General features: G+C 40.8%; 1 protein-coding gene across 1 annotated transcript in view; it reads left to right on the top strand.

The window, feature by feature from the left end:
• LOC139416587 (tumor protein p53-inducible protein 11-like) overlaps positions 1 to 9,789 on the top strand; it is a 121,229-nt gene extending 111,440 nt beyond the window's left edge. Inside the window, exons 5-6 of the mRNA XM_071165432.1 lie at positions 9,156 to 9,257; positions 9,653 to 9,789. Coding sequence (XP_071021533.1) covers positions 9,156 to 9,257; positions 9,653 to 9,789 — 239 coding nt within the window. The remainder of the gene's footprint in view (positions 1 to 9,155; positions 9,258 to 9,652) is intronic.
• The last annotated feature ends 6,784 nt before the right edge of the window (positions 9,790 to 16,573 follow it).

Here is a 16,573-nt window from a genome sequence, read left to right as displayed (position 1 = left end):
AGTGTGAGAGGATATGCAGAGAAGAATGGGAGAAACTCCTCAAATGCTCAAGAAGACTCGAGGCTGTAATCGTTGCCAAATTTGCTTCAACAAAGTACTAAGTAAAGGGTCTGAATACAGTACATACAGTTGAAGTCTGAGGTTTACATACACTTAGGTTGGAGTCATGAAATCTCGTTTTTCAACCACTCCACAAACTTCTTGTTAACAAACTATAGTTTTGGCAAGTCGGATAGGACATCTACTTTGGGCATGACACAAGTAATATTTCCAACAATTGTTTACAGACAGATTATTTCACTTATAATTCACTATATCACAATTCCAGTGGGTCAGAAGTTTACATACACAAAGTTGACTGTGCCTTTAATCAGCTTGGAAAATTCCAGAAAATGATGTCATGGCTTTAGAAGCTTCTGATAGGCTAATTTACATAATTTGAGTCAAAGTATCTATATCCACAGTAAAACGAGTCCTATATTGACATAATCTGAATCAGCAAGGAAGAAGCCACTGCTCCAAAACTGCCATAAAAAAGCCAGACTACGGTTTGCAACTGCACATGGGGACAAAGATCGTACTTTCTGGAGAAATGTCCTCTGCTCTGATGAAAATTAAATAGAACTGTTTGGCTATAATGACCATGTTTATGTTTGGAGTAAAAAGGGGGAGGCTTGCAAGCCGAAGAACACTTTCCCAACCGTGTAGCACGGGGGTGACAGCATCATGTTGTAGGGGTGCTTTGCTGCAGGAGGGACTGATGCACTTTACAGAATAGATGGCATCATGAGGGATGAAACATATGTGGATATATTGAAGCAACATCTCAGGAAGTTAAAGCTTGGTCACAAATGGGTCTTCCAAATGGACAATGACCCCAAGCAGACTTCCAAAGTTGTGGCAAAATGGCTTAAGGACAACAAAGTCAAGGTATTGGAGTGGCCATCACAAAGCCCTAACCTCAATCCTATAGAAAATGTGTGGGTAGAACTGAAAAAGCGTGTGCGAGCAAAGATGCCTACAAACCTGACTCGGTTACACCAGCTCTGTCAGGAGGAATGGGCCAAAATTCACCCAACTTATTGTGGGAAGCTTGTGGATGGCTACCCGAAACATTTGACCCAGGTTAAACAATTTAAAGGTAATGCTACCAAATACTAATTGAGTGTATGTACACTTCTGACCCACTGGGACTGTGATGAAAGAAATAAAAACTTAAATAAATAATTTTCTCTACTATTATTCTGACATTTCACATTCTTAAAATGAAATGGTGATCCTAACTGACCTAATACAGGGAATTTGTACTGGGATTAAATGTCAGGAATTGTGAAAAACTGAGTTTAAATGTATTTGGCTAAGGTGTATGTAAACTTCCGACTTCAACTGTATACACTGTATTCAAAAGTTTGGGGTCACTTAGAAATGTCCTTGTTTTTGAAAGAAAAGCTATTTTTTTGTCCATTAAAATAACATCAAATGAATCAGAAAATCAGTGTAGACATTGTTAATGTTGTAAATGACTATTGTAGCTGGAAACGGTTGAGTTTTTATGGAATATCTATACATAGGCGTGCAGAGTCCCGTTATTAGCCTGTAATCGAACCCACAAATGCTGATGCTCCAGATACTAAACAAGGCAAATATTTCTGACCAATTTTATGTTATTTTAATGGACAAAAAAAGTGCTTTTCTTTCAAAAACAGGGACATTTCTAAGTGACCCCAAACATTTGAACGGTAGTGTATATACAGTACCAGTAAAACATTTGGACACATCTACTCATTTCAGGGTTTTTCTTTATTTTTACTATTTTCTAAAATGTAGAATAATAGTTTAGACAAAACTGTGAAATAACACATTTGAAATCATGTAGTAACCAAAAAAGTGTTAAATCAATCAGATTCTTCAAAGTATCCACCTTTTGCCCTGATGACAGCTTTGCACACTGCCAAGCCCAAAATGCACTTTAGTGATGAATAGTCACTTACTTATGTTTTAAAATACATTTTACTAAGCCAAACAGGTTCTGATTCGTTCAGTGGTGTCTTTATCTAACATTTCATTAACAGTAAAATATGCACCTACAGTGCCCTCCACTAATATTGGCACCATTGGTAAATATGAGCAAAACAGGCTGTAAAAAAAAAGGTATTTATTGTTTATACTCTTGGTCTTTCTGTAACGATTGTCCTCCTCCTCTTCTTACGAGGAGTAAGAGATGTCGGACCAATGTGCAGCGTGGTAAGTCCATTTTAATATATAAAACTGAACACTACAAAAATACAAAATAAAAACGTGAATGAACAAATGAAAATCGAAACAGTCCCGAATGGTACAAACACAGAAAACAATCACCCACAACTCAAAAGTGAAACCAGGCTACCTAAGTATGGTTCTCAATCAGGGACAACGATTGACAGCTGCCTGTGATTGAGAACCATACCAGGCCAAACACAGAAATCCCAAAACATAGAAAAAGGAACATAGACAACCCACCCAACTCACGCCCTGACCATACTAAAACAAAACATAACAAAAGAACTAAGGTCAGAACGTGACACTTTCATTCAAAATATTTACAAAAATCTCAAGAAAAAATGTATTCTTAACATAAAACAAATATTTTTCTCAAATATATATGTGCCACAATTATTGGCACCCCTTCATTCAATACTCATTGATTCCAAGATGGCGTAGCAGTCTTTGTATTTGTCCTATCATGTACCTTGTTTTTATCTTTTAATATTTTTTTCTTCGCATATCTTTTGAAAATATTTTCCTAAACCTCAACTTCTAAATACTCTCCCGCAACCCGCCTCACCCAATGTGGCGTGGATCTGTTTTTTTCTGAAGTATTTCTATTTACTTTGGAATCTGGAATCCCTCAACTGAAGCTAATCAGCTAACTAGCTACCAGCTATCAGTCAGCAAACCACTGCTAGCGGGCATCAGCTAACCTTTAGCTCGGAAAGCTCTCGCCAGTTCGTACAATGTGACTCAAACCAGAGCATAACGGACCTATTTTTCTCTCCTTATCCCCGGATTCCTATCGCAAACTCTGAACCTTTTCATCTGGATTTTCGCAACTAGCTAACCGCAATCCCGGGTGACTACTCCTGGCTAGCGTTTCCATCCCGGATCAAGCACCAATTAGCCTGAAGCTAGCCTGGCTAGGGCTACCACCGAAGCCCACTCCTGGGCTACAATATCCGGACCCTTTCTACTGCCGGTACGGGGCACGGAACCCCGCCGGCACGGAACCCCGCCGATTCTCTATAATACCGACATAATCTGCCGAGGATTCCAACAGGCCCCTCAGGCATGATGTCCGCTGAAGGCCCAATCAATAAATTCACTAGACCCTAATCTATGGATTTCACATGACTTAGAATACAGATATGCTTCAGTTGGTCAGAGATACCTTAATATAAAAGGTAGGAACGTCGATCAGAAAACCAGTGACCACCATTTGCCTCATGCAGCGTGACACATCTCCATTGCATAGAGTTGATCAGGCTATTGATTGTGGCCTGTGGCATGTTGGTATGGTTCACTTCCTGTTGAACGCGGAACGAGCTCGGTTTGTTCTTTTAAAAATATTGAAAAGTTTCTTAGTAGCTACTGTAGCTATCTTTTTGAGTGTGGATCCCGCGATGCGGTTGGCATCAGTTGCTGGGACTGCTACTACCTGTCCAGGGATCCTGCCGACCAGCTCTGAGGAGCTGTTTGGTGTAGCAGCTTGCCTAGCTGCTAGCTAGCTGCCTATCAAGCTAGCAGAGTTTTCTTGATGGCTTGAAAGCAGCCCGCGATGCGGTATGCCCTTGTGGCTAGGACCGCGGATTGATCCGAGGAATACCCGGAAGCTGTGTGCCAGAAGAGGAAAGAACTTAACCCAGCCAGGAAAGCTGTCAGAATGCATGGGGACATACTTATCGCTATGAAAGGCTCATTGTCCACCCTCCCTTCGAAAAGCCTGGTTGGGATGAGAGAGCCAAGCCTATGGGTTCATAGCTTCAACCCCACAGAACACACACACACTTACACACACCAATTAATTAATGCTAAATGTATACTCTTTCCTTTTGCTTTATTTGCTCTTTTCCATATGTGACCCGTTTAAGGAAACTAAGCGCATGTCGCTTCAAACAAGAGCCATTTGAATGTAATGGTTTTTTGGCAGAAATGCCTTTTGGAAAAAGTGAACTTTCATGTGTCTTAATAACAAACTTGTATGACATCTGTAAATACGAATACAATTGTTAAATTACTAGCCTAGTTGGTTTAGCCACAGAAAAAGCAGCAACCTTCCTGCTATCCATGATTGGCTGAGATAATGAGTGGGCTGGAAATGCCGAGAGATGAGTTCGGATTGGTCTGCCATATAGTATGCTTCTGTATATTTGAGCTGGTAAGTTTGTGTAGGTAATCCTGTCTAACGCAGCTTTAAAAAATATATATTTCTTAGTAGAACGGCATAAGTGTTGCTCTCCATTCACAGCTTTGAAATCATTGGAATTAGAGTATGATAGCTAAGGAGATGGAGAAAACGCCTGTCTCCGGAGATTACATCTTCAAACTAAGGGCAACCATGGCATCTATGACAGGGAGAAGCATCCAACTATGATGTAAACGGGTAAGATTGTCTAGCTAGCTACATTTTCAGATGTTACACATTTCTAATTTTGACATTGTCTTTTCATTTCAAGTTAAAGTGTACTGTTAGCTAGCTAGCTAACGTTAGCTGGCTGCCTCACTAGCTAACATTACATGTATGATCTTATTATTCGTATTTCAGAGCCATTTGCTTGGCTAGTTATAGCCTAATGTTCAAGCTCTCAAACCAGGAGTTATTGAAGAAACGAAGAGAGGTTCCTGCTAGGTGCAGTGTCTCTAACTGTGTAAGTGTCCATTTTAATAGAATGTCACTGTGACAACTGTTAGCCAGTTAGCTCCACCAAACAGATTGGTGGAGCTAAAGCTTAAGAGGCTGTGAACGATGTTGAATGGGTGTAGACAAAGAAGAGCTCTCCAGTAGGTACCAAATCATTCAAAGGCCATTTTCTCAAAAGTGAGGTTACAAGATCATCAACTTTCAAAGCAGAAATACTTTCCCATTGTTCCTCAAATACAGTGTATGATATACCATTTTGTAGCCCCGTGTCTCTGCTTTTATCTCATGTAAAAAAACAGTTTCAAATTTTGCTATATGAGACCAAATCAAGGCGGTTGGTCACATATTATATCTATCTCTGATAAGCTACCCAGGAAAGGGATGAAAATAGCCCATATTAATATAAGTAGCCCAAGGTTCATGAAATCAATAACTTGCTAACATCAGATAATGTTCATATATTAGCCTGAGACTCACTTAGATAATTGATTTGATGATACAGTGGTCGCAATAATGATATTACATCTATAGAAAATACAGGAATGCTTATGGGGGAGGTGTTGCTGTATATATTCAGAGCCATATCCCTGTAATGCATAGAGAATATCTTATATCAAGTGTTACTGAAGTGGTGTGGTTGCAGGTTCACTTGGCACATCTAAAGCCTTTTCTTTTGCTATAGGCCGCCAAGTGCTATTGACTGGTTTTCATCAAGCTGTCCCCTCAAGAGGAAGCGTTTCACTGTAACCAGTGCCTGTAATCTGGTTCAGGTTATTAATCAATATACCAGGGTGTTTATAAATATTACAGGAACAAGATCATCCACATTTATTGATCACATTTTTAATTATACTATAGAACTTTGCTCTAAAGCTGTATCCGTACCCATTGGATGCAGTGATCACAATATAATGCCTACATCCAGGAAAGCCAAAGCTCTGAAAGCTGGGCCCCAAATAGTGTATAAGAGATCATCAACAGATTTGGCATCTTAGATGGATGATGTTAAAAATATGTATTGGTCTGATGTGGTTAATAAAGAGCATCCAGATGCTGCACTTGATGAATTTATGAAATTGTTTCTTCCAATTACTGATAAACATGCGCCTGTTAAGAAACTGACTGTTAGAATTGTTAAGGCTCCATTGATTGATGAGGAATTGAAAAAACTGTATTGCTGAAAGAGACAGGGCAAAATTAGTGGCTAATATGTCTACCTGCACGTCTGACTTACTGCAAATTCCCGAAATTGTGACTAAACTCAACAAAGAGAAGAAGAAACGGTATTATGAAGCCAAGGTTAATGATATAAAGTATGATGGCATGAAATTATGGGCAGAAAGAGGAATTCAACTCCATCTTTCATTGAATCATTTGATGTTTCCAATTATTTCAATGATTATTTAATTGGCAAAGTAGGCAAACGTAGGCAGGAAATGCCAACAGCAAACAGTGAGCCTTTTTTCAGCCTAGCTTGGAATCCCCCTTTCCTTCCTTCCTTCTTCGATGCCATCGGTTATCTTGGTCAGGAGAAACAGGTAATCCCACTGTGTGGGGTACAAAGGAGTGAATGTAGTATTCCAGACCTGGGAAGCTGAGAGATTCTTCTGTATACAGTATACACAGCCATGCAATATCCATAGACAAACATTGGCAGTAGAATGGCCTTACTGATGACCTCAGTGATTTTCAAAGAGGCACCGTCATAGGATGCCACCTTTCCAACAAGTCAGTTTGTCAAATTTCTGCCCTGCTAGAGCTGCCTCAGTCAACTCTCAGTTCTGTTATTGTGAAGTGGAAACATCTAGGAGCAACAACAGCTCAGCCGCGAAGTTGTGGGTCAACCAAGCTCACAGAACGGGACCACTGAGTACTGAAGTTTGTAAATCGTCTGTCCTCGGTTGCAACACTTACTACCTCTGGAAGAAACCGCAGCACAATAACTGTTAGTCGGGAGCTCTCAGCCTCCCAGATCTGGAATACTAGAGAATTTTGTGCTTCCAACTTTGTGGCAACAGTTTGGGGAAGGCCCTTTGCTGTTTCAGCATGACAATGCCCCCGTGTGCAAGTTGAGGTCCATACAGAAATTGTTTGTCGAAATTGGTGTGGAAGAACCTTACTTGCCTGAACAGAGCCCTGACCTCAACCCCATTGAACACCTTTGGGATGAATTGGAACGCCGACTGTCAGCCAGGCCTAATCGCCCAACATCAGTGCCCGACCTCACTAATGCTCTTGTGGCTGAATGCTGCGGGGACTTGCTTCCAATCTTCCAACATCTATTGGAAAGCCTTCCCAGAATGGTGGAGGTTGTTATAGCAGCCGGGGCGGCAACTCCATATTAATTCCCGTGATTTGTTAATGCCCGTGATGTTCGACGAGCAGGTGTCCACATACTTTTGGTTATGTAGTGTGTGTAGCTTCCGATTCATGATCCAGAAGTGTTTGTCGTTCATAGGAAGTTATTATTATTATTTCACAAACATTCTGAGTCATTAATGCAAAAATAGCCATAAAAAAGCAAAGTCGAGCAGGAACCGACAAGACGCTCGCCCTCCTCAGAACCGCCATGTTGGAGATAAGGTCAGTCAGTATAAATAGTGCATAAACGCCTCGTCCCGCTGCGGCGTCCATTATTTCCAAGGTAATGTATCCAAGCTAACGGAGGCGTTTATCCGGCTTATACCACAGAAGACAATATGAAAGTACACATTTACTTGTAGAAATCAACATTTTCAGTTATATAAACTAATTCATATACTTTTTCATCTTTTGGTTGCTAGAGATGCAACCCAGTCATTAATTTGATTAGTCTTTATGTTCCGTTCTTATCCCTCGCTTGCTAGCTAGCCAGCTAGCTATGGCTAACACAGTCACTACCTCTGCAGTCAGAATAACAGCAAAGTAGCGGTTTTCTATTGACATTTATTAGGATACATCCATAACAATGAGCTGATAATGCCAGATTTTGTCTGGCATAGCTACAAAAGTTTGCCTTCTCGTCAGAACACTCGACACTGTTCATTTCAAGGGATCACATTGCATATCAAACACTAGGCTAGAAGCTACCTAAATAGTTTGTTGCTAACAAAACTGCCAATATGACAAGCAAATAAAAAAAATATCAGTTGCTGAAAACAGCTAATCAAACTAGAAACGTGGGAGTATTTAACAGCATAGCGCCACTTGCGTCATGATTGCAACAGTAGGGACCAGAGAAATTGATGTTCTTCATTCCCCTCTTTAGGTCATCTAATGCTTCAAAACAATATGTCTCTGAAAAAAAAGAATAACTATGCTAGCAAGCTAGCTACGTTTTTTCCTCGTTGGACCTGCGTTTACAATGTACCCAATTTTGGTTGTTGGTTTTTTTGGTTGTTGGTTTAGCTTTCTCTAACTTCAGCAAGTGCAGTCTGCATGTGTCGGTGCTTATTGCGTCATGATTGCAAGGGGTCCCGATATCTTTTCCAACTGTCCTGATAGAAAATATATAACTGTCCCGTTATCTCAATTTTTTGTGAATTTCAGTGGCATTGTGTGGCTTGAAGAGGATAAGGTGATGAGCAGAGGGAAAAAGGGATGGTGAGGGCATGAAGAGGGAGAGATTGAGGAGGATAGGGTGATTTGTAAATCACCAGGGAGTGGGGGGAGTAGAAGAAGGAGAAAAAATTAAGAGCGAGAGAAAAGGAAGAGGGAAATAGAGAAGAACGGAATAGATTAAGCAGGAGGTGATTTTACACACCACAGAAGAGAGAGAGGGAAAGAGTGAGAGGAGGGGAGGAGAGGGAGATGGAACAGATGGATCATGGCATGCAGGAAGGATATACATACATACTTCTAGCTCCATCACTCCACGGTCATACCATCCTCATCCCTCCATCCCTCCCACAGTCACCCCTCAGCTCAGCACCCCACCTTCTCCCACTTTCCCCCTTCCCATGTGGATGTGTGGGTGGATGAAAGGGCTGGGATATACTGCTAGCTTCCTCATCACAACCACCCTCCTCCTCGCCATCGCTCATCTCAATGTCCACCTCCACTCACCCTCCCTCGTCCTAGCATGTGGGGTGTGTGGGCAGACGAGAGTAATTAGAGATGGAAAATCCCCTCTCCCATGGCCTCTCTAACCCCTAACCTCTGACTTGTGATTCATGGCATTTCCTCCCTCAGGTCTATCCCTCATCTTGTGGAATGGGGTGTACACATGAGATCATCATTCAATATGTTAACTCTAACCCTGAGCTCTAACTGACCCCTTCAGGTCTGTCCCTCATCATGTGGAATGGTGTCTATACACAAGAGAAGATCATCATCCAGTGGACTCTGCTCAGTGAAGCATGCTACTTTGCCATCCAGTTTTTAGGTGAGTGCTTAAGATTATAAAACCTTTCCTATTTCTACCAATTCATATATTTGACTTTATGGCCGAATACTCTTTCCAATGCTGATAAAAAATAGTTTGATAGATGAAAACAATGCATGAAAACCTATCTAGACTTTTTGTTGATATCAAGGATCTTGCTCCTGCTGTGCAATGCACTATCTTCAGACTGTGTATGAGTTAACACTGTCCTCTAGTGGTCGAGACACAGTAGCACAGTTTGGAGTCTCATTGAGCTGCACATGTTGAAGAGTCTCTCTTCAGTTTCATTAAATGTGAAAGGGGTATTTCCTGCTGACTGAGTGTCATACATTATCAATAAATCAATATGTTTTTTATTCTTAGTTATAACTGTTGTCTCAATTCTGTAATTTCAGTGACGTCAGTCACTCTAGTGGAGATAGGCTCGTTGCCCAACGCTGCAATCTTCCTCCTCCTCAGCCGAGTAATCTTCCTCCTGGTCACTCTGCTCTACTACTACTACCTGGGCAGAGGACGACCCAAGAAGATCTGATGGCGAGGGGAACTTTGCTTCCAGATGTGGGCTCAGAGGGAGGTGGGGTGTATTGAGGGAGGCAGGTAGCCTAGTGGTTAGAGCATTGGGCCAGTAAATGTTGCTAGATCGAATCCCCGAGCTGACAAGGTAAAAATCTGTCGTTCTGCCCCTGAACAAGGCAGTTAACCCACTGTTCCTAGGCCATAATTATAAATACGAAATTGTTCTTAACTGACTTGCCTTTAAAATTAAGGTTACATGTTTAAAAATGTAATGAGTTGAAAGTGTAGAAATGTAATGTGCAGTGGTGGAAAAAGTACCACATTTACATACTTGAGTAAAAGTAAAGACACAATAGAAAATGCCTCAAGTGAAAGTCACACAGTAAAATACTACTTGAGTAAGTCTAAAAGTAGCTGGTTTTAAATGTACTTAAGTACAGTGGTGGAACAAGTACTCAATTGAGTAAAAGTAAATTCTATATATCAAATGACTTATAATAAGCAAACCAGATGGCACAATGTTCTTGTTTTTTTTTTTTTGTAATTTACGAAAGGACGGGCAGACTCCAACACTCAGGTCATGTCTACACTTGACACTTACATGCGACTTGTGCTATCAGAATAAGAAGATCGCATTGAAAAGACTGGTCTGATTGTGTTCATTCTGGCTGAATGCATTGCGTGCGGATTTCTCCTCAGTCTGGACACAATCAGGCTGCTGAAGGCGCATATAGTGGGTGACGTGATCAGCACAAGTCTCCAGAAAACGTGTGTTTTGGGACCGAGACACTGTTTCATTATAAAGTTGGAGGAAATACGTTCCTAGCGGGTTAGGATAGTGTTTGCTGGCCTCATAAATGCTAGCCAGCTAGCTAATATTTAGAAAAACTGTTTTTTCTTGGCTAGAATTATGCTAACCCATTTGCAATCCCTTTAGAGTAGCTTGCTGGCTAGTTACAGAGGTTAGCTACCATAGTTAGCTATTGCCATCAGTTGTGGTATTATTGTCGTATTTGGCCTATTCCACCGTTTGTAGAATGCATACTGGCATGTGCATGTAGTGCGGGGAAAGGGAATCCGGAGACACTGTGGACACAGTCGACACATATACATTGCATTCGGAAAGTATTCAGACACCTTGACTTTTTTCAAATTTTGTTACGTTACAGCCTTATTCAAAAATGTATTAAAAAAATAATATTCCTAATCAATCTACATACAAAACCCCAAACACATTTTAGAAATATTTGCATATGTGTAAAAAAAAAAAAGGTTTCATATTACATTTAGATAAGTATTCAGACCCTTTAGTACTTTGTTGAAGCACCTTTGGCAGCAATTATAGCCTTGAGTCTTCTTGGGTATGACGCTACAAGCTTGGCAAACCTGTATTTTGGGAGTTTCTCCCATTCTTCTCTGCAGATCCTCTCAAGCTCTGTCAGGTTGGATGGGGAGCGTCGCTGCACAGCTATTTTCAGGTCATTCCAGAGATATTTGATCAGGTTCTAGTCTGGGCTCTGGCTGAGCCACTCAAGGACATTCAGCGACTTGTCCCGAAGCCACTCCTGCGTTGTCTTGGCTATGTGCTTAGGGTTGTTGTCCTGTTAGGTGAACCTTCGACCCCAGTCTGGGGACCTGAGCACTCTGGAGCAGGATCTCTCTCTCTATACTTTGCTCCGTTCATCTTTCTCTTGATCCTGACTTGTCTCCCAGTCCCTGCCGCTGAAAAACATCCCCACAGCATGATGCTGCCACCATGCTTCACCGTAGGGATGGTGCAAGGTTTCATCCAGATGTGACGCTTGGTATTCAGGCCAAGGAGTTCAGTCTTGGTTTCATCAGACCAGATATTCTTGTTTCTCATGTTGAGAGAGTCTTTAGGTGCCTTTTGGCAAACACCAAACAGGCTGGCATGTGCCTTTTCCTGGGTAGTGACTTCCATCTAGCCACTACCATAAACGCCTGATTGGTGGAGTGCTGCAGGGATGGTTGTCCTTCCGGAAGGTTCTCCCATCTCCACAGAGGAACTCTAGACCTCTGTCAGAATGACCATCACCTCCCTGACCAAGGCCCTTCTCCCCCAATTGCTCAGTTTGGCTGGGCGGCCAACTCTAGGGAGAGTCTTGGTGGTTCCAAACTTATTCCATTTAAGAATGATGGAAGCCACTGTGTTCTTGGGGACCTTTAATGCTGCAGAACTTTTTTAGTACCCTTCCCCAGATCTGTGCCTCAACACAATCCTGTCTCGGAGCTCTACAGACAATTCCTTCCACGTAATGGCTTGGTTTTTGCTCTGGCATGCACTGTCAACTGTGTGACCTCATATAGACAGGTGTGTGCCTTTCCAAATCCTGTCCAATCAATATAATTTACCACAGGTGGACTCCAATCAAGTTGTAGAAACATCTTAAGGATGATCAATGGAAACAGGATGTACCTGAGCTCAATTTAGAGGCTCATAGCAAAGTGTCTGAATACTTATTTAAATAAGAATTTTGTAAAAACTTGTTCTTGCTTTGTCATTATGGGTTATTGTGTGTAGATTGATGAGGGGGAAAAAATGTAATCCCTTTTATAATAAGGCTGTAACGTAATAAAATCTGGAAAAGGGGGAGGGGTCTGAATACTTTCCGAATACACTGTAAGTGTAGACACGTGACGCGTTCGGAATTCCATGATCAGAATCATAAAGCTGCATGAAGTTGTCAAGTCTAGACATGGCCTCAGACATCATTTACAAACACAGTGTTTAGTGAGTCCGTCAGCAGATCAGAGGCAGTATGGATGACAACGTGTTATATTGATAGGTGTGTGAATTGGAACACATTGCTGTCCTGCCTGAGCTTTTGAAATTTGGGTAAAATGTAATTTTTTTTCAGGAATGTAGTGGAGTAAAAGTTGTAAAAATATAAATAGATACCCTCAAAAATTACTTAAGTAGTACTGTAAAGTATTTTTTACACCACTGGTAATGTGTACGGCTGACATGCTTTACGTAAGTCATGACAGACACTAATGCCTGGTCTACACAATATATTTCTATCTGAAAGTACTGTGACGTTATGTCCTCCTGAACAGGGATGTGGCAGGGGCTTGGTGCGTGTATGGGTTATTATATGCATCCAACCCCTTGCTATACTAGACCCCAGATTTGATTATTACCACAGCAGTCAACACATGGTGGTCTGGTGGTGTCATAATCTGTTCTGTATATGGAAATGAGAAAGGGTCTGATTGTGAAAATGTACAAAGAGATTAAGTCATGCTCCTCCAAATAAATACTGTACACTACTTGTGTGTGGATCAAGATTCAGAGTAAAAAAGGTTGTCGTTGTAAAGAAGGGGGCAGAAATTTGCAGTAAGGTTGTTCTGGTACTGTACCTCCCAGCCTACCAGTCATGTGACTTAGTGGGTGTGTCACAAATAATATCCTATTTCCTATATAGTGTACTACTTTTGACAAGAGAGCTATAGGCCCTCATCAAAAGTAATGCACTATAGGAAATAGGGTGCCACTTGTAATAGGCCTGAGATGTACCGAGTAAATTGAAACACTAGGCTGTGTTTTTATGTCCAGTAATTTTGCTTTGTTTTTAAATTGCAGTATTGAGCGTGCTCTGATCTGTGGGTAGAGTTACATTTTGAACATGCTGTGACTTCAAGGACCAAGAGTTTTTTTAACTTGTGTTTACATTTGTTTTTCTCCATTTTTATGGTGTTGAAGTTTTTACTTCTCCTGTGCATGAAGTGAATTCTGTATACATTTTCTCTCTCTCTCTTATCACTTTCTATCAGTCCTCCAAATTAAACACAGAATGTCACGACACTCTGTTTTAAGGGTGTGGAGTGTAATAGCATTATAGCCATAGAAATACAGGCACTAGAATGGACATTCCCTTTCAAGTCAGTTATTCTATTTCAATGATCAGTCCTGCTGCCTTGTATCTAAACTTAGAGTTGATATGAAATACTGACTCCCAAAATGTGAGGCAAATTCCAGCTGACAGACTGGTGACATAAAGTGTGGATCACTGTATTATTGTCTGTTCTCAATGCTTCCTGGATCAGAACATTGAGGGAGGTCAGAGGTCAGCTTTTCATTCTGTCCAATGGGCATAGAGGTCACATATGATAGAGAGAACTCATCTGCTAACATGTTATTGAGAGTGAGCTTACAATATGGAGCACCTAGGGAATCAAACACTTTTTTCTGGGATAAAAACCTTTTTAATTAAATTATCTGTCAAGATTTTTGACCAAAACGAATCCACTAATGACAAGATGTTTATAGGCCTACTGTACACAAAAATACATAGTGCCACTTCATAGCAGCTTGGACAGTGTACATTCTCACAGCCATTGGTTACTGATGATCATATCTCCTGTTGGTAACAATACAACTTTATTGGTCCAACTGTTACCTAACCAAACCATGCACATTTGTTATGGAATGTCCATACCATCATGGTTAAAGGCAGAGTAATAATAAAGGCAGAGCTTGATCTTGAACGGTACACTTTTTTAAAAAACGGTGCGCTTAATGTGACCAGCAGAGTATGTCTGTGTTATGTCAGGAACTTCTGTATCTGTAATGTAGCACACTTTAATAGATAGCTAATATAGTTATCTATTAAAGCTAGCTAATATCTGTCTTTAGTCTTGCCTTAAAACCATTAAAAGTACAACCTACACACAATTCACTTGATACTTGTAAATAAAGTAGCCACATACTGTATTGCTGCCATGTGGTGTAGTTCCTTTGAACAGAAGAGGGAACGTATAGATTCTATAGATCATTAGTTGAATGTTTTCCAAATGTGAATTAAAGGCCCACTCTCTGATTTAAGGAGTGATCCTGGAATGGTGTTTAACTAAGCAGTGACTGGAGTCTAAGCCCTATTTAATTGTTTTTCATTTAAGTGATATGTGTCTTGTTTTGATGATACGTTAGTTGACAATTGCATGCAATATAGTCCCTTGTGTACAGGAATGTAGCATGTCTTTTGTAGCACACTATACTGTAATAAATAAATAAATAAGTAAGTACACAGAGGTGTGATCAAGCATGATAATAAATGGTGAAAAAATGGATGTGTTAACCATGAACAGAATGAAAGTATTATAGTTTTGACAAAAGAGGCGAGAAGTATATTTATATGTTTGTGCATGAGGGAGTTTCCTCACAACATAAACACATTGGTTGTGTCTGAAAACATTACTAGCTTGCTACATCTTTCCTCAATTCCTTTCAAAGTTCATTTTGACATGGATGTCCGAGGTAGGGGCCTTGGATACTCTCCTCCAATGAGCTTTGAGAGGAAGCAAGGATGTTTTAGACACAGCCCATGTTGTCAACCGAACACCACTTGGCTCTCCTCTCCTACAGCTCAGATCTGCATGGCTGTACGTCCTAACTAGGTCTTTACATGCTCAGATTGTCTGTCTCGTTGTACTGTACGGTAAATGGAGTTGGATAGAGAACACAGATGTCTAACAGTGAGAGAGGCTAACGATGCCATAATGATGTTAGCTAATTACCATGTTGAGTCCTGTCTGAGAAGGGTCTAGTCCTGGTCCTAGTGCAGTGGCTTTCAACCGGTGTGCTGCGGCACACTCTTGTGCCCTGAGGAGCTCTCAGGTGTGTGGCTTAACGTGTGTGTGTGTGTGTGTGTGTGTGTGTGTGTGTGTGTGTGTGTGTGTGTGTGTGTGTGTGTGTGTGTGTGTGTGTGTATATATATATATAGATATATAAAAAAACGCTGTCACGTTTTTTTGAAATATATATTTATTTATATTTATATTTCAAAAAAATGTGACAGCGTTTTTAGATTTGTCATTTGTTGTTGGGGGGATACAGGTACATTATCCATTTCAATCTATAAGTTTATAAAACATGTACTCGTAGGCTGCCACTCAAAAGAAAAACAACAGTAAGAAATATTGAGTTTAAGTAATAACAAATTCAGTATGAACAGGAAAAAAAAACTCCCATCCCATTGGGGGGCTGTCACCCCCCCAGTCGCCCAACCTGGTGACCAGGGAAAACCCTTCCCATACCACCCCATCACTTTATATATATTGGTTGTATGTACTGTATGTGTTGGGCTTTATCTGAGATTATTCTTTACAGAGTCAAGTATATTTTTCCAGGGCCTCAATTGTTCCTTGACTAACACCACTCATTCTCTGTTGATAATTCATTCTAATGTAACTGTATCCACTGGTGAATTCATCACATCTAAATGTGATGAGTTTGTGGCATATTTCAGTGATAAGATATCAAACAATAGGCTGGGTATCAGTCAAAGCAAGACCTGATGAGAAGTTTGATATGGGCCCTAGCCTTTCCCTCGCAAAGGCACTATGTACTATAGTTATTTTCCCTGGTCGACACAGACATGCTCAGGAACATGATATCACAACTTCAGCCTTCTAACTACCTTCTCGATCCTATCCCCACCACCTTCTTCAAAGCAGTTTTTAATTGCATACAGTATATACTATACAAAAGTATGTGGACACACCTTCAAATTAGTTGATTTGACTATTTGAGCCACACCAGTTGCTGACAGGTGTATAAAATCGAGCACACAGCCATGCAATCGCCATAGACAAACATTGGCAGTAGAATGGCCTTACTGAAGATCTCAGTGACTTTCAACGTGGCACTGTCATAAGTTGCCACCTTTCCAACAAGTCAGTTTGTCAATTGTCTGCCCTGGTCAACTGTAAGTGCTGTGGTGGGTGGTGGGACCCAATGCAGATAGCCCGGTTAGCTAATGTGCGGGAGCACTGGTTGG

Source organism: Oncorhynchus clarkii, chromosome 1 (assembly GCF_045791955.1).
Source record: "Oncorhynchus clarkii lewisi isolate Uvic-CL-2024 chromosome 1, UVic_Ocla_1.0, whole genome shotgun sequence".
Classification (NCBI taxonomy): domain Eukaryota; kingdom Metazoa; phylum Chordata; class Actinopteri; order Salmoniformes; family Salmonidae; genus Oncorhynchus; species Oncorhynchus clarkii.
The sequence above is the reverse complement of the archived record's forward strand: the minus strand, read 5'-3'. Positions and strand labels throughout refer to the sequence as shown.